The sequence below is a fragment of the Phaethon lepturus genome, unplaced genomic scaffold, assembly GCF_000687285.1.
Source record: "Phaethon lepturus isolate BGI_N335 unplaced genomic scaffold, ASM68728v1 scaffold37548, whole genome shotgun sequence".
NCBI lineage: Eukaryota > Metazoa > Chordata > Aves > Phaethontiformes > Phaethontidae > Phaethon > Phaethon lepturus.
The window spans coordinates 1-22,334 of NW_010560465.1; the positions used below are offsets into that span (position 1 = coordinate 1).

At 35.7% G+C, this 22,334-nt stretch overlaps 1 protein-coding gene across 1 annotated transcript; it reads right to left on the reverse strand.

The window, feature by feature from the left end:
• Positions 1-6,969: 6,969 nt before the first annotated feature.
• Positions 6,970-20,559, reverse strand: COPS2 (COP9 signalosome subunit 2). The gene is made up of 12 exons (XM_010293683.1): positions 20,449-20,559; positions 18,826-18,903; positions 18,111-18,236; positions 16,655-16,744; positions 16,464-16,541; positions 15,431-15,605; positions 14,205-14,383; positions 14,038-14,090; positions 11,649-11,746; positions 9,723-9,805; positions 8,614-8,672; positions 6,970-7,844 (listed from the first exon to the last, which is right to left on the reverse strand). The coding sequence occupies exons 2-12, from the start codon at positions 18,847-18,849 to the stop codon at positions 7,700-7,702; spliced, it is 1,110 nt and encodes a 369-aa protein (XP_010291985.1). The 5' UTR covers positions 18,850-18,903; positions 20,449-20,559; the 3' UTR covers positions 6,970-7,699.
• Between the last annotated feature and the right edge of the window lie 1,775 nt (positions 20,560-22,334).

The following is a 22,334-nucleotide window of genomic DNA, read 5'->3' on the forward strand; positions in this document are numbered from 1 at the left end:
GAGCAGTGTTCTGGATACCCGAAAACGAGGGAGGCTGTGACTTAAACATTACAGAAATCGTCAAAGATAAACGGGGAGCGGGGCCGTGTTATTCCCTCTGTCCCAGGCCGTCGCGTACGCGGCGCTGGCGTGTGAGGGCAGCAGGTGCATTGCGGGGCGCGGGCTCCTCGGAGGCGGGGTCGGGAAAAAAAAAACGGTGCCCTTGAAATTATCTGGATCATCGAAGAAAAAAAAAGATCAGTGATTTACTTAAGAGGTAGAAATCAAAAAATGTCACACAAGCGCAGGGCCGGGCCGTGACGCGCTCACAGGCCAGAGCCTGGCACGGCCGCCAGCCTTTCATGCACCCAGCCCAGCCCCAGCATCTGAAAGCCATCAGCTGGTGGGCATGTGGTGACCAGGTAGCTACCCTTACAGGAGGGAAATTTTAAGACATGGGTTTTGGCACAGCGTGTGTGATGTTTCTTTTACTTATTTTGCTGCCCTGGTTTTAACTCACGTTTAATTGCTGTGAGTAACGCCAGCAAAGTCCATGAGACTGTGAAGGATAGGAAAAGTGTACAAGTCGGCGCTGCTCCCATACACATGTTCAATATGTAATGTTCCTACATTTAATTAAGCTAATATGTCTGTTGCCTTGGGTTTAATGTAAATGAAGCATGATTTGCAACTTGGTTGATAAATGTTTTATCAATTCCTAAATCATGGCAAGGTGGGAAAAAAAAAAATAGACTAAGTAGCTTTGTAAAAGAAAAATGCAAAGGGTATTCTGAAGCTGACTTTTGAGCACTTCTACGTAAAATACATTTGTGAAATGTATTAATAGAAGAAGCACGTTTCTGCTTGATAGAGGTTCGTGTGAGGAATAAATGGCCGACTTAAGGGAAAAAGTAAGTGAGCCTATATCTAAATTTGACAGAGATAAAACTACCAAAAATGCCTTTACAGAGCTATCTTGCTAGAGCTTTCTAGATTTAACCTTTATTTAAAATTTTTTAATCTTTCCAGATTCATGTTCATTATGCTATGTAACAATTTGTTCTACTTTATAAAAATTGCATTCCTATAATCCATATAATCCCTTTGTTTTTTGTTAAGAGTTGCTCTTGACCATTAAAACTTCATATATAACATACGGTATTATGAAGATGGCTGTTACCATTCCACAGTAAGATCTCATCTTGCAAACAGATGACACAAACAGAGAACTTGCGCAGACTGTCACTGCCTTCTGTGCTATTCCATCCACATCAGCAGGATTACCATCTAAGCATAACTTTTGCCTAGGTGTCTGCAACACTACTTACGTTTTGTGACATAAGTTTTCATGGGGTTGTAGCCAACAAAATCATAGGTCCCATGGATCATATGGGAAAGGGAGGGCGAAGTTGTAATCCCAGTTAAATTTAACTGTAGGATTTCTATTAACTTCAGTGAGGACAGTGTTTTACTACAAGTGAAGAGAACAGGAGGGTGGCTGCAGCACCCTAGTTGATACAGAACCTCATCTTAACTGGAGAAGCTGCAGCATTTGTACACTTTATATGCACTGCTGTATCCCACCACTTTTCTTGATGAAATTAAATGGTCAGCAGAACTAACACAAGTGTTATAACCCCAGGAAGCCATTTCAAAGTAGCAACACAGATTAATTTGAAGTTACAACGTTATGTTCCCAGGGGCTTTTGCACAATGACATTTGTTATTTCAACACAAGAAGTCATGAAAGTAAAACTGGGGATTAAGCTGGTTATATCAAGAGTTTTCAGCTGATGCAATGGAACAGCATTTCATCAGTCACTGATGAACTTAAATACAAGATGTCAATCTGCAGATAAATAATTATGAAACATAAAATAAGCCACCTAAACTTAATCTCCGTAAAAACAACAAATCTCTACTGAGTGAAATGTGTTTTATTCCCCATAGTTGAATGTGTTAGGCTTATTTGTGCAAAATTAGGTTGACTGTTTAAAACCTAGTCACTTTTCATCTCCCAAGTAATGTGGGAGAACTTGCGTGACTGGACAGAAAACAGTGAAAAAACCCCACTGAAACAACTAGAACAACTGTCGTCTTGTATTAGCACACCAGCATTTTAGTGTGGAATGCAGCTTAATTTGTCTAAATTGGTGCTGACCACAGAATATATATTATGACATTTGCTTAAGATAGTTGCTGTATTTTTAAAAAATAATGACTCATTGTGGCAAGGCTCTTCATTATGAAATCCTTCTTTTGTTCCCAAGATACATACCAACAGAAAGGTCACACTTGAAAGGGCTGTTATGCATACTTAAACAACAATAACAATAAGTTCTAAGATCTAAATTGGGCAGTGATTAAATAGACATCAGATCTACATAAATCTATACAATATACATAATACAGAAAGTCATGCTGGGTGACCTGAGTGGCCACTCGGGTGAAAAGAATTCAAGTCTCCCATAAAATTTAACTCTGTATCATGACCAAAAAGAAAAACATACCGAAGTACTCGGAACCAGTTATGTTAGATCCTCTATCCACAGCTATCACAACTATGCCAGGGTATCTGGTTACATCATCGTCACCTTGATCAAGTGTTAAGAGAATTCAGCAGTGTTACAGTCCTTAAGGAAGCCATAATTTTTTTAAAAACCCTCTTCAATTTAAACACACTGGTAATTGCACTAGTTGGTTTTGAATATTGAGTCCTAAGGGTCCAGTTCTCAAATCTGGCAGTTCGTAAACAATTACTGCTACTTTTTTTACTGTAACATGGAGTAAATGAGTGAATAGTTTGGAAGCAAAAATGATGCTTGAACCTAGCAGGTGTTGACTGCAATTTTGAAGAAGTTGTTTTGTTTATTGCTACATCTACCGGATAGTGGAGATATGCTTCCTGAATGCAATGGAGAACACCGCTCAAATGAAGAAAATCTAGGCACAAAAATAAAAAATGGAGTCTAAACCAAGGTATCTCAGCAGTACGGAAAGGCACTTGGTAATGACTGTATTCAGCATTAAAATCACAGGATTACAAGCAAATCTAAGAGCATGTGCATGGCTACTCATGTTCTCTGCTTACATAGGCTCTATTTACATCTAGTGGGTAAAAAGTCCCATAAAACATGTAATGATGTGATTAAGCAAATCTCACTGAAATCAAGGCAGCTTCTCATATTGAAAGCTGAACATATGTGTAAGCTTAATTGCACTGGCATGGAACTATGAAGTAAGGGTTGCTCAGTAACACTCCCCTCCACCCCTGAGGTCTAAGCAGGCCGAGACTGAGCTCCATGGCAGCACCGCCTGAGCGGTGACCACAACAGCACTCGCGGGTTTGGAGGCTGCCACCATGAGCAAGTGGAGGAGGCAGTGGGAATGAAGCTGACTCCAGAATGACAGGTTCCCTGAACTGGGACTAAAATCTTCAGCATAATTCTAGAAAAAGACAAGTAGAGAAGGCAAAATGTATCTTGGCCAATAAACATTTGCCTCTGATGTGGGGAGATACGACATGTATCATCCTGCACAGGCAGCTAAGGGCAGATGCAACAGGGAACATACTGCAACCGAAGTGGGAAGGTGAGCTGGGAATTAGTCCATGAATCCAAGAATCACGATTCTGGTGGCAACATGTGACTACTACGTGGCAGCAGCCAGAGTGAGCCCAGCACTCCCACTGAGAGCAGCTGCGAAGTGGCACTAGAGCCAACCAGGACAGATCCTGCCTTGCAAGTCTTTGTAATACGGCCAGGAAGGGATTAGCCTTTACTCTTGTTGTAATGCTTAAAGTTATTACATCTAAAATTCGGTGCTAAACATGCAATTGTTGTAACATAGATAGAGTTTGCAATCTACCTTTCCACAGATTTAGAAGGATTTAAGATGGTGATAATCCTTTCTGTCAGTATCTTAACACTTAACTACGACTAGCTGTAATGTAGTATTTTATCTAGTTTTCTAATCTGATTCTAACACATATTTTTAGCACTTCAAAAGTAATAAAGTAACAGCTAAACTTTTGTTTTTGAAGTCAGTATTAATGTCTATATATGGAAATTTAGTTCAAATAACTGCTGTATTTTTGAGAAAGCCAGGAGTACTGTCCAGAGTGATGTCATTTTACTCTTAATCCATACATACACAGTTCCTGCTCAAGTAAATTAATTCACCACTCCTCAAAAAAGTAAATGTGAAAATACAGTCTTCAAATGCAGACAGAATGTTTTACAGCTGACAACTTCTGAGTAATTTCAAAAATCACAGTTTATTAACAGACTACAGTTCAAATACCTTCATTGTATTATTCTACCAGGTGCATTTCAGCTGCCCTGCCTTTTTTGTTTTCTTTTTTTTTTTTGTTCAATATATTTCTAAGCCTATTTAAAATGAAAAGAAAATGAAATCCTCATGGTTTCAGATCCAATCCATTAGAGAAAGACCTTAAGACGAGAAAAAAAATGCATCTCTCCAAAGTATGTTTGATAATAACACTACTACTAACAGTAACAACAATCTGAAATGCATGCAGACATAGCACCCACATCCTCCCAGATTTCATTTGCATGATGTTCAGTTTTAATGCATAAGCTGCCAGCAACTTAGGAGAGGTGGTTATATGTACACAGCTTAATCACTACTGTCATCTTACTTAAGATTACAACATCTGTTAAAAAGTTCTTTTGCAAAGTGTTATTGGTACTAGCTAAGGTGCCAGGTTGTCTTGTACCAACACCAACAAAAGGTGTATAGAAACATCCAAAAAGCTGTGAAAAGCATGGCTCTGACAATGACAATTGTAGAAATTTAATGATTGGAACTGAGATTGGAGAATGCAGTGAGGCTGCTTAGCACTTCTTGAACAACCTGCAGTGCAACAATGTTATTTGAATAAAAATTCACATTCACTCTCTTCCTTCAGCTGCTTGTTCACTCTTCCTGAGGAGGCAGAAATGACACCAGAGCCAAATCTACCAGGGACTAAGTGGGCTATAGCAGCTATTAGCAATTTCTGCTGCCGTTGTATGACAACACAGCTCCTCTGTATTTCCCTGCAGACAATTCTCATCTTCCAGGTTAAGAATTATGAGAACTCAGAAAAGGGGTAGAATCCCTTAGGGATTATATAAATCTTCATTATGTGCCTAGAGCACAGATGCTAAGGCACTGTATGCATGAGTAAGAACTAAAGTATGCCAAAACAAACAATGATTTATTAGAGGTAGACTGACACTTTTTCGCTCTAAAAACACATTGCTAGCCCTCACTATTCAAACTAACAGTCCTTCACTAGTTGGACTAGTCCTACTACAATTAATCCTTCACAACAAAAAGATAAAACAAGGGGACTAGATGGATAGGACAAGATTCACTGCAGTAGTCCCATTTCCTTCCTGAAACATCCAAACATGCCTCCCCAACAGACATAGTCGGGATGGGAAAGGTTACATCAGTTACAACAAAGTCAAGATGACTTTTTTCTTATTAAGCGATACTAAGTTTATGCACAGTTCTTTTCCTCCCTCCTTTAGAAGGGAATAGTTCCTTCCCACAGCAAGGGTGGCAGGAAATGGCAGAGAAAGGAAACATGCTGAAATAGCTGTCACTGTCCCCTGGCCCCCTGGGAAGAACAACCTTGAAATAGCTGTCACAGTCCCCTGTCCCCAGGGGAAGGAGAACCTTGCAAGATTTGCTATCCAAATTAAAGTCTCTGGATCTGTAGGTAAGGGTCCCAATTACTGTAGAGTATTACTAAGTTCCATTTCACATCACCAGATCTTAGTGGAATTTTCAAAGTAAAAACTGTTACACATCACAGCACTGTAAGGAAACAAAATTTGAACAAGGTGCTTTAGCAAACATTATCTACAGATTTTATGAAGGAAAAAACTTTGCTTAAAAACTAAGTTCAATTTATATTCATATTTTACTATTATTTTAATTGGATAAATCAGAAACACCTAAAAATATGAATCAGTGAAGGAGAAATGCTCACCCAAGATGCAGCATCATCCTATTCATGCAAGATGTTACATTTTACTGTGTAAACACTAGGGGGAAAAAAGATCACTTGCTTTGACAACTGCAGAGCAAAATAATTTTCTAAGGGACATAACCACTCTTCAGATGAAAGTTAATTTTATCCTATTTAATTATACACAGTTACCAATTTAAATCCTGCCCTAGAACATTTGAGTTTGCCACTCTGTCTTGCATGTATGTGATGGACATGTGTCATTTGTTAGGCTTTTTCATTATTTTTGGGGTGGTGTCAATTGCTCTACATACATATTTTTCCTTCTACTATAACAATGACTGTGTGGCACTGCTTTGTACACCATTACACCACATTTTCAGGTTTAAAGTGGAGTACTTGCATTTATGGAAGAAGTGACTCTACAAAGTTTCTTCTGCATTCTGAGACCTGCAGGAGAATTTTTCTGTCAGCTCCAGTACAAGCTGCTAGAGGAAGAAAAGTTGCGGTGGTCAACACTGCAGCTCTATATTTTAAATGGATCTGATGATCCCAAACTTTCAGGACATGAAAAGCATGTGCCTACTATGTGGTAGGACTACAATACAATCAAACATTTGGGACAGAACAGATTCCATTATCGCTGAGTTCACTGTACTTGGTCCCCGCTCTATACACACAAATGTCTTTTTGTATAAACTGAATTTGGCCAAAAAGATCACAGATTAGGCCAAGAGAGATAACAATCAGGGTCTGCATTTTTATTCCTAGGGTACTGCTTGGCAAACCTCTATTCCTGAAGTACCAAAATAAAAAATTAGCACATTCCTGAGAAATGCCAAATACCCACCAACATCAACTAGACAGGACTGATAATAGTTTGGTATCCTGCGAGATAAAGTCAGTTATCAAGACTGCTAAATGTCAGCTTTTAAACTCTTTACTATTTATGTTTAACTATGTCAAGGGAGAAGAAAAAAGAAAAATCAAAAATATCAAGGTTTAGACTTAAAATCTACATATTGTCCTTCATAAGTGAGGTGAGGATGAAGTAATACCTATTTTCTTTTTAAAAATAACAAAAGTAAAAATTAAGTATAATGAAAGCACATCAAGAAACAAACTGTACAATTTCTGAACTGCACTGTTTATTTTGCTGCTTGAAACCTAAGTGACAGTATGCCACTATAATTATGGGGTTTCTTCTAAACCTTTACTACACTGCAGGTACAGAAATATACGGACACATTTTTGGAGGATTGACATTTTGCAAAATGCAGCAAACATTTCAATTTATACATGAGAAAAAGAAGTGTTCAAAAGGGTATGCATTTCAAGTTATTGCAGGTTATTTCTGTGAGAGAATTTCTGCACGTAAAACATGTTTAAATTTAACCAACAGTAACGTGTCAGTGTATTTAAAATAATGACAAAAATCTTCTCTCTGGTCATTAATTGCCCTTTGACAAATTACTAGGATGTTGTATGTTTAGGGCAAGATGTCAATACAGCATAAATCCCATGGCATTTTGGTTTTCTTCTGGAGATTAAAGCTGTTTTTTTCTTGGGATAAATGCAGCAGCAAAACACAAACCAGCTGATCAAAAAAGCACTTCTGCCATAACTCCAATAATTTCAGGGCACACCAACCGACAGTAGTTTTGCCATTCCCAGTTCTTTTAAGGTTTACATCACTGCACTGTTGCCTTAAGTATGTTTGTAAAAGCTTGTTTTCTGTTAGGCCAGCTTGCTGACTACAGCCTGGTTGAGAGAATTTAGTTGGTTGGTCCATTTATCTAACGCAGTATACCGTGCACCACCTCTCTTCTGATGATCCAGTTCTAGGAGCTGGTTGACTTGATCAATTCGGCCATGTATAGTGCTAGAAGTAAATGAATAAATAAATTGCTAATGCACATGGAAATAGCAACTAACAATAAATCAGAGGTAAAATAAGAGGTCATTGTTATACAAGAGAAACACCAAGTCCATTTCAGAATTCAGCACTTTAAAAATATATTATGCTGGGCAGTACTGCCTATTTAGCTGTCATCATGATTGGAAATCAAATTAACTAATTCATTAGGCATTGCATATATTATCTCCCTAGCTATGACCCACATATAAAGTCTGAAGCAATATGACGTAAAGAGTTCTTGAAAGGTAAGGAATCATGAAATATGGAGATTTATGTAAAAATAAATTAAAATAGAAACCCATGTATGGATTATATTTTCCTAGTAGATATAACAAGTTACCCTCCAAAAAAAGGATTTTACAAATTGCAGTTAAGTTTTTCAAGTGAAGGAGAGCAGACTACTAATTTGTCAACTTGAAAATATATATGGATATAAGCAGCAGTTACCAAGAATAATAATTTTCATAATTTCATAATAATTCGTGTAATTTATTACGTAATTAAAAATCAAAGTAAAAACATGCCACTCAATCTGTCTCCATAATATTCTTGGCTCATGTCTTACAAATATACTTTACTGGTCATAGCCAAGCAAATCCAAACAAAGTCAGCAGCATTAACTTTCAGTTCTAGGATCAACCAGTATTGTCACAATGCACAAAAATACTGCTTTGTTGTTTCTGGTATTCTTTTATTAAAGTAATCAAAGATCAGGAATCAATAAAGTACGTACTTATCCAATATGCACTGCACAAGCAAGCTTTCCACATCAGCTACATCTATGTTTAACTCCTAAAAGAAAAAGAAAACTCATTATGCTGCTACTCTGTTTTGCAACATTAAATCCTTCCAACCTTTATTTTCATATACAGAATTTGGTTTCATTGCTGTTTCTTACTGTTCAAAAGTATAAATTCAATAATGATCTATCAAGCTAAAGAACTCCACCCAAATTATATACAGCCAGTGATCAAGAGATCAGTAACATATCAGAAAAGGCTGAAGAGGCTAGAGCAAAATTTTGGGAAGCTCCAGAAATTAGTTCTTTGCTGGCTTACTGAAAGAAAAAAAAAAAAAAGCAAACAGCAAAACCACCGGGAAATAAGACAATAATTATCAGAAAAGAATGGGTCTGTACTCAAAACCATTTAGAGGAGCTAATTGCACCTTCTGGCTCAAGCAAGTTCTACAAATGCTAAGGCTAGCTTAAAAAAACCCCCAAACATACAGAGCTCTAAAGCAAATTTAAGCATAAAAAATAAGCATCTGTAATACTTCATGATATATTTTGGAATGCTGTGAATTTTTGCAAGAAAAATCAGACTCTCAGGAGATGGCAATAGTAATCTTTTGTCATTGTTTTTTTTATTTTGTTCTTTCCAGATTAGGGAATGAAACCAGTGATTCTAGTTTAATTGTTGGTTTGTTCTATTACCACAATTCTGTAACTCATACAACATGGACATTTGAAGATATCTTTTGACCAAAAGGAATTAGAATTTGGATTTTTATGTTCATAAAATTTACATTCATAATTACATTTTAAATTATACAAATTTCACTTTTTAGATTTCTCTTCAGAAAAGTGCTTTTCTACACCAAGTAGAACATGGTAATTGAATATTTTAGAAGTATATCATAGTACACATTACAAAAAGCATTGGGACAACACTCGAAATTTACATTTTCACACTGCAAAGCTGCCAGCAGTGCCTCAGTACTACTTTATGGTTTAGATTATATTTTAGACCTTCTATTTCTGGAAGCACTGTATTTATTTGAGAGCTCTTACTCACAGTTAATCATTTACTTAAGCAAATGCAAGGTTCCACTGACACATACCTTAGAAATAAAAGGAATATGTATTCTTGTGTAAGGCTTAATTAATTTTATAAGCACTTGTGTTCTGATGTTTCGCAAAAGCTCTGTAAGAGAAGAAAAAATAAATACTGTAAAACCAACAGTATAAAGATGCAGTACAGCTCCATGTAGAAAGATATCCTAAATACCACGATCTTTTAAGGTAGTAATTCAGTGAGGTGGGAAAGCACAGCAAAATAAAGGGACCCAAGCAATATGAACTCTGAAGATGCACAGATAAGAGTTGAAAACTGTTTAAACATGGAGCGACGTATTCCCAGGTAAAAATTTAGATTATTCAAACTAACTGGATAAATCATACAGATTACTGCACAGTGGGTCTTCCCCTCTAATTTATGGCTAGAATGATTGCCTTGTACAGAAGTGAGAAGAGGTATTCTTAAGGCTCTGGAAAGTAAGTCTAGGTACATTTAAATTCATGGCGAATATTCACATTTCAAGTTAAAATATCAGGGCCTAATGGTATAATTATGATGAAGAACTGAAGAAGACATATAAAACAGAGTCTGCATGAAGTGCCTGATTTGTCTTAGATAAGATAATGTAACGATTTCTAAAACAATGGCTGCACTATTAAAGAAAATCTGGATAAAACAAAAGCATAAATTACAATTGTAAATTAACAGAAAAAAGACCTAGATCCATTTTTACTTAACTAGTTACACAAGGACTGTTTATATAATGAAAAATAATACTGAAGACCAGATTATGTATCTCAATAAAACTAAAGAGATTAAAACACTGAAGCAAGGTATGTAAACATTATAACCACAAACACACATTCTGTATCACCACAGAATGAAAAAGATGAGAATGTCTTTTTTTCTCCCCCTAGATATCACTAGCAGGCTATTATCATCCAATCCTTTGATTCAACTGTCTTCCTTCTTTTGCTTTCCAGTTCTGTCATACTTTCTTCCTTAAGCATCCATCTCTAATCTTACAGAGCCTCCCTATAAGACTTTGAAGCTTACCCGTAGGTGACATGTAACAGCAGTAGAGGGGTTATATTTAGTTTCCCCTGCTGTTTGCCGTGTTCTCTTTTACATACAAAAAGTGTAAGAAAACCAGGTCTCTGGATTTAACTCTTATTTCATGTAACAAAAGTGACTTTGCAATGCCACAGTAAGCCCTACTCTTGATGAAAACAGAAGTTACCTGAAAAACTGGACACTATATTCAAGTGAAGAGACTTTTAAATTCTCAGATACATGACAAATGTAGGGGGTAACTTTCTTTTCTCATGTTAACGGAATGGAAGGGCATGTGTTAGTGCATTCCCCTGTTTTATTAAGTACAGGTACTATAAATCCAAACATTGTTTTCAACATATACAATAGAATTATGTATCTTGTTACATATTTTATTACTACACATTTATTAATGCAACCTTCATTACACAGTCTACATATTTTGTCTTTAATCTGAAGCAGGAAATCAACCTTATAAACTAGCCTTATAAACTTATCTGACTGTTGAGACTGACACAAACAATGTTTACAACTAAGGGTTGCCTTCATTTAATCCTTCCAATGGAAAAAAAACAAACCAAACCAAAACAACAAGCCAGCACTCAAAATATTCCGTGCCTAACACCACCATAGATACTATCTTAGCATATCCACTCTTGGATATGGTGGATAGAACTTTCTCCATCATTCCTGCAATTCTTCACAGTCATTCTTCATGCCTGGATGCATGTTGGCCTTGACCAAGTTCTAAAGAACTTGGAAACAGTAAAGGAAAGGTCTACAAGTAATTACAAAGAACTCTTATTCTGTCAAGAAGAAAATAAAACCCAGGAGAGGTAAGGGGTGGGGTGGGAAGCAGGTTGCCAAGTAGTGGAAAAAAAAAGGGGGGGGGGGCGTAAATAGCCTGCAAAAATACCTTCAATGTGCTCCCTTATGAAGGGATCGTCCATGATGTTGCTGTGATTTGTTTTCAGAATCTTCTCAAATTCAGTGATGTCATTATTCTGATAGGCACTTCAGAGAAAACAAGAGACTGAATTATTATTTTTAAGTTAAACAAACTCGTAAGACTGCATTCTATATCTTCTAAAAAAAACCTGTATTAAGTGTTGGTGGCAAATAATTGTATTCAGAACCCTTATAGGGAAAAACTATTTCAAGATGGGATGGAACAGAAATTACCTTTCTCCTATTTCAATTTTAGTAGCATTTACAAAAGTTTAGTATGAACATTTAGTTATTCCACAAGTGCACTCTAGTTTCAAAACTTTTGTACTTTAAGAAGTTATTCTTCAAACAAGTCTAGACCCTAAAAATAGACAATTCTGAAAAGTAGCATTAGTTGAATTTTGGCTTCGTGAATCTGTACTTTATGGAACAAATAAAAGCTAAAAAGAGTCTAGAGGGCTGTTGCTGTTTCTACAATGTGTGTCTTAAGCTGAACTCTAAAAATACTGGAAGATGGAAGAAATCCTGACTTCCAGAATTAACCATCAGTAATTCTGTCATAATATTACAGTTTTATTTATAGCTTATTTTTAGTATATATATATTGTTTAACTAGTCAATCTTGTTACCTGAGAAAGGACTACAAAAAACAGGTGCGTTTAGACACATACTGTTCAGTAGTGGCACCACAGCATCGTTTAAAAGTAAGAGCTGTAACCACTGAAACAAGACCTTTTTCTTGAAATACAATGGTTTTACAATTCAAATCTATCGTCTTTTCTTACAGAAAGAGTCAGCTGCAATAGGGACTATCTACTAACTAATCAAACTAACACAGTAATTTAGTTATATTAATTTACAGGCTATCAATATTTAACCTGAAAGACAGTGTTCGATACATGCTCTCAACTTCTGTTTAATACTAACATCAAACATTTAAAAAACATCATCTATTTTTCCTTCATAGTCTCTGTACATTTTCAAATTGTTTTTAAACTGGTCAACAAAAAAAAAAAAGGTCATCCTTTATTATCAATAAAAGGGGCAAGAAAGACGACTGTTAAATGTAAGGTGGAACTTGAGCAGTTTATAAATCGAGTTATATGAGTGGAATGGACTGGTATTACATCAAACCAGTAAATTTTACTTCATAATTAAAAGGAATTTCAGTTTAAAATATTTTGTTGTTTATTCCAGAAGTCTCTTTTTATGTCAAACATTCAAGCTTGCAATTGAGAGTATAGGAAGCATTAAAAACATAAGTGTAATCTTTGGAATTGATTTTATCTCCTGCATATTTCTTATCTACACTGCTTTAATTGCATTATTAATTTCAAAGCAGCAGTTATACTCAAATGTCAAGATAAAAGATATAAATTACAAATATGAATAAAATCAGACTGGGTAAGGCCATCTGGAGTTCCTTCTGCCTCAAATTCACATGAAACTATGACAATGAAGTAGAAAAGACATGTCTAAAGTGGAATTATTAGAAATAGTCCCTTAACAAACTGCCAGATAATTTATTCATCATTATGTCAATAATGGATAAACATCCTCACTTTCAGAAAAAATTTGTATGACTACAGCAGTATCAGAGCAAGGTTTGTCCCAACATGAGATCAACTGTGTATTTCAAAATGTGAGCAGGCGTTAACTTCTTACGTAATGAAAAGGTGAGAAAAGTTTTCCCACACATTGTTCTTTTTTTTTTTTTACTCGACAGGATAGAGTAGATGGAACAGGTTGCTTCACTGCACAGTATACAAAACCTGCCTCAGTTCAATTTATTTTGCCTGACGATCATAATACCCTAAAAGGTCTCACATCACAGTTGCTTCTAAGAGATAATGAAGCATTCTTCTGATTTTCACTTATGTTTGAAGAATAGGGGAGATCACTTGAGAGTTCAGTTTCATATTCCTAAATTATGAAATTCCTTTAGTAATCATGACATATCTATGCATCTAATTATTCTATTGACTTTGGTATAAGAAGTCAGTCATCTCAGTTTCTCACATATAATCAGCCAAACTCTAAAGACAAGTTGCAGTACAAGGTGGGACAACTCTATTTAAGGGAATAAATTAGGTTTTTGCCACTGTGGAAGAAATTCACTATGGTAGAAGATAACAGTATGTTTCTGTACCCCTACCTGGTATAGTATAGATACTTTGGTCTGTCATAGTAAATAAAAGTTTCTTATGAATAACAGTCTACAAATATTTGCCCGATATTTATGAAATAACTGTGTTAGCTGTGCAGAGAAAAGCCACCTCTAAAAATATTCCACTTCTGGTTTGGACACTACATCTTTTTATTTTTTGTTCTCTTCTCCAGAAAAATTAAAATCTTACCTTACTAAATTTGTCATTGCTAGAATCTCTGGATCATTTTTGTATGGTTTAGCCTACACAGAACAGAAAGCACAATATGCATGTTTAGATTTTAATTTTTTTTTTTCCATTTTTGTCTTTTGGGTACTTTGCCTATCAATTGGGGCGGGGAGAAAGAAAAAAAATACCTCCTGAGAGTCAAATGGATTTATGCCAGATTTCATGAGCATGTTAGCTAAGACCAAGTATTTTAAGCAAGTGGTTCTTCTGGGACTCCCTGATTCATCATAATTCTTGAACGCTTCAAAAAAATCAGTATGTGCCTTTTCAAACTCTCCTTCTCTTAAGTGCATTTTGCCTCCACATTCTGAAAAGAAAACACAGATGAAGAGAAAAGGAACACTGTGTGCTTGTTGCTGACTACAATAATTGTACTCAGAAGTACCACGCTATTTCTAAATAGATTACTGAAATATTTTCAGGAGTCTTTTCATTCTCTGAAATTGCTAGAAAAAATAAAAGCATTAGGGCCTTCACATACAGCACTGCCATTTGAATAAAGCCATTCTAAAGAAGAAAAAACAAAACTCAACCCACACCATAAATTCAAAAGAACACTAATCCTCACAGCCAATAATTGTTTAACCTTATGCTAAAATACTGTAAAAACTGAAATGGAATTTATCTCCATTTCAAAGGCAAAGGACTTCCTGTCTTTATGGAATTTTCCCAATCTGTTGAGCAAAACCACAGAGAAAAATTGAGAAACACTGTATCTCCTGAAGTACCCACTGCTGCCTGAATGTCTGTGCAAGTGCCTACACCAGCGAAAGAGGGAAGGCACAACAGTATTCTGGAGAAAGTTTTTTTCAAGACACACGGCATGTTTCCACTAAAATTCATCATTACGGATAATTTCAAACACATCTTAAAGTCCTTCAGTTCCTGATGAATTTTAGTGAGGTGAGACATCAAGCAAAATTTAAAAAGAGGATTGCAGAAAAAAAGAAGCAGTCCCTTCCGCTCACAGTTGGGTCAAGCCTTTATTTTTATCCTTTGCAAATGCCTTTGCATTTATCCTTTGTTGCCTGCCATGGTGTCAAACAGTTCAAGTCCTCCTCTTGTTCTTCTGTTGCTTCTCTCCTACACAACATGTAGCCAACTGTCCTGCCCTTCCGACCAGTGCATCTGGTACTTGGGCACCAGAACAGCAGAACTGAGGTCCTATAGGAGGCAAACATTAAACGATGAGACTGTGGCCACTGCATTAGTCCTTCAGTCACATATGGTTTGTCTGCCTCTGAATCTACACGATCCTCTAGCTTTATAGTTGGAACTGAAAAAAACATTATCAGATTTTCGTAAAACTAATCAATGCAACAGAAGTTAAATGAAAAATTCAAGATTAACTTGCCTCTGATAACTCCCATGATCAGTGGATGAGGAATAGCTGACTTGATGTGCAATGACTGTTCATATAGTGCTTTAAGTTTTTTGTTATTTTTCTGTGCTGTATACATTTGAATTTCCAAAGCATAGATTTCCAATAGTTGAGTACCTTTTTTTAGATCATCTTCCCCATCATCAGTCTAGGATAGATTAAGTAATAAATACTGTGAAATTTTAAGAGAACAGTAACTTCAGTTTTACATTAGTAAAAAAATTATTAACAAATACTCTCAGTAATTTACTGTCAGAAATAAGGATATTCCTAAAACTTTAAGATTTTTATATAACTATTAACACAAAACATAATACTCAAAAAACTTATCACAGGCCAAGTTTTGAAGACCTTTTTTAAAACAGTCAGTATTTTGGTTTAATGAAATGTTTTCATTATAACAAGCAACACCTTTCAGAACTTTGCCCTTTATTCTTTTCCAGTTTCCTTAAACCACACTCTCTCAGTATATAAATGTGATGACTGACACACATACATATATATAGAGATAATACATATGACTCTTCTGCTGCCTAGAACAGAACCATTTCCCAGATATTTGTAACCCATTTTCCATGTTGGAGGAAGAAAAGGGGACACAAACAAGCACAGCAGGCTGCATAGCTGATTTTTTTTCCCTTCCAAATGGGGAAGTAATAACTGTACTTTAACTTTTGAGCAAAGCTCACTTGGAATCTTAAAATAAACGTCTATGCATTATAGATTATTCATATGTGCTTCTCATTCTTTCACCTGACTAAGAGGAAACTTAATCAGCAGTTGTGAATAGTTTTTAAAAAATCCATCTTTAGGCAAGGAATAAAACACTTATTTTTTGTTCACATTATCAAACAGATAACAAATTAAAGCAAGCACAGTACTTCTTCCCTCTGTACTAAAGCTCAGCAACATGCCTCAAAGGCCAACAACAGATGTAAAAAAAAAAAAATAAAAAAAAAAATCCATGTTGTTTACTAAGCTACAATGATTTAGAATATAAAGGTACCTGGCATGACTGATGCAGCTGACGCAAAATCTTTTGTAACTTTCCATATTCTTCTCGTTCTAAATATAATTTGCCAAGCTGTAATGAAAAAAAAAGTTGAAATACTAAGGTCTACTAAGATTTCACAATTATATGGGTTAGCTGAATGTGTCACAAACAAAAGCAAAAAAACAGTAAGTTATGTATTTTACCTTTGTGTTTGTCTTAAACCACAATCTATCATTCTTAGCATCTTTCAGCGCTTCAAGTGTTGTTTCATAGAATTCCTGAAGCAAATCCATCTGACATAAAAAATCAGAATTCTATAATTGTAAACAGCAAATTTGTACCTGTTAATAAAGTCAATCTGAACAAACTGCAAGTGCATGCTTGAACTTCAAAATAAGAATGGTATCTGCATCTTATTGAATGTCTGCTTTTAGATTGTAAAAAAGAGCTTCTAAAGTAACAAAACTAAGTATACTTGCTTTTCTTATACGAAATAGATATAAAATGGGAATACTTTTTAATTAAGATTTGCAGCCATCTATCATGCTAGTGAAAAATGAAAGCCACATTATACAAGCCCATCTTACATAACCAAGTGATAAAATTCTAACAGGCAACGTTGTTTCTACTTAAAAGAAGAAAACCAAAAATAATTTATGTATCAAAAAGAAAATACAATTTACAAAGAGAAAGAAATGGCCAAAGGAAAAGACGCTTTCCTCTTTCTATACTACCAATGCTGTGCGAAAGAAAGCTCTTGAGCACATCAAACCAGTTCTTTGCACAAAACCTGAAAATTGAACATCCAAAGTGGAAACCAAAGTGCTGAGTTTGACCTTAACAAAGGTTCTACAGAGAATGCATTGTTCTTTTGGTGATAATATATCTGTGGCTATAAATCAAGTTAAGATTTCCAGATTGTCACTCCAGGTCTGGCTCCAGCTTCATTTAGACCAAACACACTGACCTCTGCCAAAAAGGTGTAGTCTAAGGCAATCCTTTAGACCATAAGAGTAAACCATCATTCGACTATTAAACTTTCATTTCCTATGAGTGGCAGGACAGGAAGGATTGTGATAATGACAGAGGAGTCATCACTAAAGATCAGTGATCTTCCATATGCAGGTGCTACTTCCAGGTAGTCAGTTAGGAGAGCCTTCTAAGCTGTAAAGCTTCTACATCACAAAAGAAAAGGAGCTGGGCTGTGTATCTATGAACATGTACCTAGCTTGCACAGTACACTCAAAGACAGGCAGCATTTAGCACCAACACTTCATTGCAAAGTTTTTCAAAGGTTCCCCTCTCCCCCCAAAGTAAAAAAAGTATTGTTTAGTTACAAATCATATTTGAGGAGGCACTTATAGTGTGTAGCTACTATGCTAAAAAAAAAAAAAAAAGAAAAAAGAAAAAAAAGAAAGTATTTACTTATTAGCATAGAAATCCCACGTAAACATTGTCAAAAAAGACAAGTTTATGAAAAGTTATGTGAATCCATTAAATTTGGGAAATATATTTTAACATACAACAACAAATTAATACAGCAAATGTTCTCTACTAAGATCAAAAGACTCAAAACCAACAGACTACCATACACAAAAAAGTCCATTGTTAAAAATGCAGAAGGGAGAACCATGAAGATGAAAGAACTGATGATCTAACCTGCTTGGAAGTAGAGATATAATCAAGAATAGAATTGATGGATTTTTCAGAGTAATTCCTTGTAACTGCACTCCGTATGTAGGTCAATAGCTGTTTATATCTGTTCATCATTTCAGGAAAGTTAGTCTAAAAGAAAAATAAAATTACATTATACTTTTTGTTTTAATGATTAAAAACTGAGTTATACCATGCAAATACACATCCATAGAAAGACTACGCAGTAGCGGTTGTTATTAGGAACTTTTACATCACCACTTTATTCATAAGCAGCAGAATCAGCAATAACTTCAGCAAGACTGCATGGAATAGACATTTAAAATATTTATCTCAATGAAGAAAACAGAGCTGGCTATACAACTGTTTGGAATGGTTGCATATGTAGCATGTAAATTTTTCACTCGTTTGTTCTGGTTAAGTACATATATGTAGAAACATTACTGGTTTCAGTGGTATGATACCTCAGGATAGTAAGGACTGAGTCTCAACCTTTCAGTGAGTATCAGCTGACTACAGTAGCTATTTTGCATCCATTTTGCCTTTGACTTGCAACCACCACAATTTCCCTGCCACGTCTGTAGTAGCCATTAAAGTCCACAAAAGACAAGTTCTGGCAGATTTAGTTGCCATAGCCATAAATTAGAATAATAACTTAAGATCTCTGGATCCAATACATATTTATGCCATTTAGTCTCAAGCAATAGCTGTTAATTCCTACCAATTTAAAGTTTATTTTAATCATCTGTTTCAGAGCTTTGAATCCCCATTCTCCTTTTTCACCTTCTAGCTCCAAAACCTGAAATAGAAGAATTTAAAAACAGTATATATAAAAGCTTTATTCAAACTTAAATTGATTTGCATCTTGTTTAAAATGCACATACCCCGTACATGCCTTCCCCCCCACTTTGTTCCTTACAAAGTAATGTTTCACTCTGCCCTGTTCTTCAATTTTACTCTTTCCTGATATTATTCAGAAAGTTAGTGAGGGGTATGTATCTTATTAGTTTTCACAATTTAGCTGATGTAGGGAGGGTGGACTGTTATTTATAGACTTTTGTTGTTGTTGTCTAACACCAAACACACCCCTTGACTAAATTAGTAAAAAAATTACACTTCTGAATTACTGAATAGTTTCTTCACATATCAGAAAGACTTCTAGGCTTTAATGTAACACAGTTAAGGGAAAGTTTTGTTAAAAAAAAAAAACAACTTTCTAAAATTTTTACTAAGTCATTTATATACACTGTAAATAATCCAAGAGATGCAAAAATCTATTTTTTCTTTCAAGTTAAATCTAACATGTTGCTTTCTGGTGGCAGTGTGCAAACATTAAAAATTTAAAACTGACATGAAGGAAAGAAACTCTGTGTCACTTAGTATATATATATTTAAAGCTTTGGAATCAGATAGCAAACCAAACATAATACATTACATAAGACAATGGGGAAAATGTCGTTTCATTTTAAAAACTGAATGGATCTGGCTTCTATAGCTGACACATGAAAACTCACTTAGGACTGTGTCATGGTTTAGTCCCAGCCAGTGACTAAGCAGCACACAGGCACTCACTTGCCACCACCCCCCGCCCCAGGTGGGATGAGGGAGAGAATCGAAAAAAAAAAAAATCTCGCAGATTGAGATAAAAACAGTTTAATAGGACAGCAAAGAAAGAGGAAATAATAATAATATTACTGATAAAGGAATATACAAAACCAAGTGATGCGCAACGCAACAATTGCCCACCACCCAGTGATCAATAGCGAGAAGAAATTCCCGCTCCCCGGCCAACTCCACTTTTATATACTGAGCACGACATTATATATTAGGGAACATCCTTTTGGGCAGGCTGGGTCAGCTGTCCTGGCTGTGCCCCCTCCCAGCTTCTTGTGCACCTCCCTGCTGGCCGAGCATGGGAAGCTGAAAAGTCCTTGACTTAGTGTAAGCACTACAACTACTTAGCAACAACTAAAAACATCAGTGTGTTATCAACATTATCTCATACTAAATCCAAAACACAGCACTATACCAGCTATTAGGAAGAAAATTTAACTCTATCCCAGCCAAAACCAGGACAGACCGTTTAATTAATTTAGCAAATTCTGAAGATTAAAAACTCAGTTCTTCAATAAAAGAGGACTGCTCCATGTCCTATTTATACTCCCTACTATGATCCTGAAAGGCAGTCCAGCCAGATGTCTAAGCTGCCCAGTGGTAAACTCAGCACATTAGTAAGTTAATCTATAAACATTACTCTTAAAATTCCAGAAAGTAACTCGAATGATAAGCAAATATTTTTAAATGTCAATTAATATAAAATTAAGAGACTATAAAGATAGAAGACCTTCTGAAAACTGCTTAATGCCGCTTTTGGATCATCTTCCTTCAAAGCTTTGGAATTGTAGTATTGATTTTCCAGGTCCACATTTGGTTCAGAATTGCTGTCCTCAGAATATTCCTGCATTTTAAGGAAAAAAGAAAAAAACAAAGAAAAATCAGAGAAAAAAGCAAAGTTCAGAACATCTAATATTCTGCTGAAAATGGATAAAACACAGCACGGTATACTGCTCAAACTGACACTTGTCTATTAACAGAAAATCTTCAGTTTTAGAGCATGTAACAGGTATGGACTCTTACGATGATTTCATCTCTCTCCCATGACTTGGCCAGCCTTGCCATCCACCAACACTTGCCTGTCAACAGGTTTCTTCCTGGAGTAATGAACTCGTACCTCTACCAACTTCGCCTTTATGACAACTACAGACTGTATTATCAAAATTCTGCCAGTTTTGGTGTTTAAGGACATATGCCTAGTAGCATATGTAATTTCTGGATGGGGAAAGAGAACATGCTGGCCAGTAGTCTTCTAAAAGGCGCTCTATTATATGACCTTTGCTATACACAGAAAAGACTCTGGCTCAGTTGCCACACAAGTAATGATTCAGCAATGGAGGATATAAAATGCTTCCATGAACCTCTAATCTGCCTTTTTATGCCGTAACGATTCATACTTGCCTAAAGAAATTAAAAAAAAGAATAATGACAGTAACACCAGCTGCTTCTGTGCTGAGAAGCAGGAGATGATTGAGAAAATGCTAAAGACACTGCCAAAGGGGGTGCACAGGCACAATAAGTTAATCAAATAATTACCCATCATGTACACTAGCACCAAACAAACTGAAAAATTTACTTCTACTAACTATTCATTAAAAAAAAAAAAAAGTACTTTGAGCTTTTTTCCGATGGAAAAAACCTAAGTATTTTATTTGCTTTTGCTGAAGGACAATGTTGCATGTGTGAATTACAAAACACTAACAAAACTCAAATAATTTCATTTGAGGTTTACATGAGTCAAAAATATTTCAGACCTCTGCATTTTCAAGCCAACTTCTCTCAACAGAGTGCTCAGCTATTAGGAGATGAACTGTTTACCAGAATAGGTTTAAATCTCAAAGTTACAGTTGTCAGAGTAACCTTCCCTTATAACAATATAAACAATGCTTAGTCAGGTGCCCTTCTTTAAGTTGGAATTTCTTCTTTTACTGTACTTCTTCATCAGGCACATTTATTCTTTTGTTCATTCATATATTGCTATTAACGGACTCCTTCAAAAAAGCAGGAAGGAATGAGAAAAAGATGAGGCAAAAGAGAAGCTTTAATTAGCTCCCTCTTCCCTACAACACAAGCAAATATTTCAAAGTTTAAGTTTGCTGAAGTTCTAATGGAAAAATTAATTATTAAAGCTCACAGTTGGCCCAAATTTTATGAAACATGGTCCTCGAGACATTTATCCTTCAATCTGCTAATGTTTCTATTTGTCATATGTAGGCAAGTTGCTCACGTAGATATTTATTTATACTCACACGAGGTAACAGTATTAGTACTTAGTGATGGACTTAAAAGCTCAGTGAATTCCACAAACCTGTTTTCTGAATTCCCAGAGAACTATAAAACTTAATACTGAAAACTGCCAAGAAAACAGGAAGCAAGTGCCTTACTTCACTGGGCAGATTCATTTTGGTGAGTTTGTTTTCATAAATTCTTTACCCTATGGATCCAACATTAAAGGAGCAGCTACAAGAACATGCACATGATGTCAACAGCTGTAAGCATATCAGGCACCTTGTGAAGATATAGGCTGCCAAAGCTTAAACAACATAGCATTAAAGATACATGTAATCAGCTGATGTCTTGTTTATACTGAACTAGAACAATGGGGAATATTTTTGG

What these genes read in the sequence shown, in the direction of transcription:
- COPS2 (XM_010293683.1), bottom strand. Translation starts at nt 18,849, where the DNA reads ATGATTAAAATAAACTTTAAATTG. An exon ending in ATCCATTTGACTCTCAGGAG is followed by an intron (nt 14,091 to 14,204) that starts GTATTTTTTTTC and finishes TGTTCTGTGTAG; the next exon opens with GCTAAACCATACAAAAATGA. An exon ending in CATAAGGGAGCACATTGAAG is followed by an intron (nt 9,806 to 11,648) that starts GTATTTTTGCAG and finishes CTTCTCTTACAG; the next exon opens with AGCTTTTGCGAAACATCAGA.